The sequence below is a fragment of the Tiliqua scincoides genome, chromosome 4 (genome assembly GCF_035046505.1).
Source record: "Tiliqua scincoides isolate rTilSci1 chromosome 4, rTilSci1.hap2, whole genome shotgun sequence".
Classification (NCBI taxonomy): Eukaryota; Metazoa; Chordata; class Lepidosauria; order Squamata; family Scincidae; genus Tiliqua; species Tiliqua scincoides.
Window position 1 is genome coordinate 153,046,607 of NC_089824.1, and position 2,870 is coordinate 153,049,476.

Sequence of the window (2,870 nt, forward strand, 5' to 3'; positions counted from 1 at the left end):
AGTACCTATATGCTAACATGTCATTTCCACCTTCACATGTTACATATTCACGTTACATTTTTACATGTGTCCTTAACCATTTGTTCCCCTGAGGGCTGGGGGATAAGAATAGGCCCTCAGTTTGGCTGTACTTGTCGTAAGAGGCGACTAAACAGCCACCGGGTAGATGGGGCTCGTCAGCCTGGGAAGGCAGCTCATCTGAGAGAAGGAAAACTCTGATCCCAAACCTCCACTGCCTTGTGGCTACATCCAGTTATGGAAAAGGCTTCAGGAGTCAACCTCGAGGCAAAATCCGGAGCCGGAGTCCCTGAGGCAGTTCATGGCTGAACACGGTCACGTTCTGGCAACTCCTGCGACGCCACTGGAACCAACCGTATTGGCCTCTGCCTTTCCATTGGACCATTTCAGCGACGTGGAGAGGGGGGATTTGCTGCATGGGTAACAGCCTATCCTCCATACCTACTTTACCCAGGCTTCGCGCACTGGAGAGGACACTCTGTTCCAGAACCACCATTCAGAGCGTGACACCATAGTCTTCCGAGACTGAAGGATGCCAACTAACCATCTGACGTGTACACTTGACATTATAATGGGTGAAGTAGTCCTGACCAGAACATGAGAGGAAGCCCATATTAGAAGGAAGGAAGTTGAATTATTATCGTAACCAGCATGGACATAAATCCGATGTGATTAACTTTCTCACTGTAGTTCTGTGGAATAGGTTCAAAGATGCCTCAGCATTTCTATGAATCACTGAATCACTGAACCCTTGACCCATAATATGTGAAATTCTCAGAACAAAACCCACAGTGCCATTCTTTCTTTCTCAACATTACCTGCCATATATGTTGTCTACTAGAGCAGGTGTTTATCTCCTCTGTATGGTAGGAGTATTAAGTTTTTTCATGTGGCTGGGCATGTGTGGTAGGCAGACCAAAAGAGGGCAGATGGGTTTGGTCTCACATTAGCTACTAACTCAATGCTTGGGCCTCAGCCTATGAGCTGGCATGTTTCTATTTGCAAGAGCTTAATTTGGTATTGGTTTCTGTGTCTCTCCTATGCTGTGCTTTCTCATTCAGTGGGAGGAAAGAAAGGCAGGCGGAGAGTTGCTGCCACTCCCTGAGATTATAATTGGAGAAGGTGCAGCGCTCTGGCTCTTCTATGACATTTCATTGTCACCATGGCCCCGCTTTTGTGAGTCACCAGCTAAACTGGTTGGGCAGGTCTGATGTTCATTTAGAAAGAGAAGGAGCTGCACCCTTTCGAACAGAAACCAGAAGGTTCTTGCTGTGGATGGATCTTGTCTTCAGGCTGCTTTTCCACTTTCTAAAGCTTAGTCCTGCTCATTCTTCCCAAAACCGATGGAGTCTACATTTGGAACCGTACTGATGTTGATGCTAGTGGCTGCATCAGCAGCCCAGAACAGCTGTAACTGTCCAACAAACAGACGGGCAAATTGTGACATGGATTCTGGCAGCTGCATTTGCACATTGCTGAATTCAAACCGGAGAGTAGACTGTTCAACACTGACTTCAAAATGTCTACTGATGAAGGCAGAAGCAACTCGCAAACAGGTCAGGGGCTTCATAAAGCCTGAACACAGCTTTTTGGACAATGATGGGCTTTACAACCCGGAGTGCGAGGACAGTGGCATCTTCAAAGCCAGGCAGTGCAACCAAACTGACACTTGTTGGTGTGTGAACACTGCCGGAGTAAGAAGAACTGACAAGAGTGATACAAATTTGAAGTGCCCTGAGCTTGTCAGAACAAACTGGATTTTCATTGAACTGAAGCACAAAGAGAGAGAAACTGCCTTCTCTAAATCTGAAGTGAGAAACAGTCTCCAACAACTAATTCAGAACCGGTATATGCTCAATCCAGAATTCATCACAGAGATTGAGTATGACTCTCCATTCATCCATATTGACCTGAAGCAGAACAAGTCACAGAAGTCTCAAGGCGATGTTGATATAGCCGATGTTGCTTATTACTTTGAAAAAGACATCAAGGGTGAATCTGTTTTTCCACTGAGTAACCCCTTTAACCCCTCTGTCAATGGAGAACCTCTAGAGATTGAAAATATCCTCATCTACTATGTTGATGAAAAGCCACCAGAGTTCTCTATGAAACGCCTGACTCCCGGTGTGATTGCAGTGGTGGTGGTAGTCATCCTGGCCATTATTATAGGAATTACTGTACTTGTGATTACCAACAAGCGGAGGACTGGCAAGTATGAAAAGGTGGAGATCAAGGAGATGGGAGAAATGCGAAGAACACAGAATTCATAGTTGCCTTCCTTTGAAGGCAGAACTGAGACTCTGGTGTTGAGTTAATGGAAGTTAAATGGCAAGATTACTCCATGTCCTTTGAAGGTGGGGAGGGTATGAATTTTTTCTTTTAAAAAAGTTTAATTGAAGATAAAAGCAATGGCTTTGTAGAAAGTTCTGCAATTGCAGATTGGGACGAGTAATTTGGATATTGTGACATTTTCCTTTAATGTAGCATACTACATGATAAAATTAATTTGAGATGAATATCAAAGTCTCAGAGAGAAAATCCCTCTGCTATACCCATTTCTCAATTTTCCCAGTCCCATAGTTAGTTGTTGTTTTTTTTAAATAAAACATTCTTGTTGTATAGCTACACAGTTAGCTTAATTTGTATTATCTACATCTGTGTGCCTAAATGTTGTGAGTTTTTTGTTTTTTTTGCAGTGCTCTTTACCACACCTTGCTTAATTGTGTGTTCTCCCTGACTCATTCGTGCATCTGATGCTATTAAAGGTGTTTAATACACTGTATTATCAAAGATATTTGATAAAGCGGGGGGGGGGCGTACCTTTACCTACTTTTTAAAGCAGTTTTTACTTT

At 43.5% G+C, this 2,870-nt stretch overlaps 1 protein-coding gene across 1 annotated transcript; it reads left to right on the forward strand.

The window, feature by feature from the left end:
- The first annotated feature begins 1,273 nt into the window (after positions 1–1,273).
- TACSTD2 (tumor associated calcium signal transducer 2) lies at positions 1,274–2,648 on the forward strand. Its single transcript, XM_066625643.1, has one exon. It carries the CDS (start codon positions 1,362–1,364, stop codon positions 2,286–2,288), a length of 927 nt encoding a protein of 308 aa, XP_066481740.1. The 5' UTR covers positions 1,274–1,361; the 3' UTR covers positions 2,289–2,648.
- Positions 2,649–2,870: the final 222 nt, after the last annotated feature.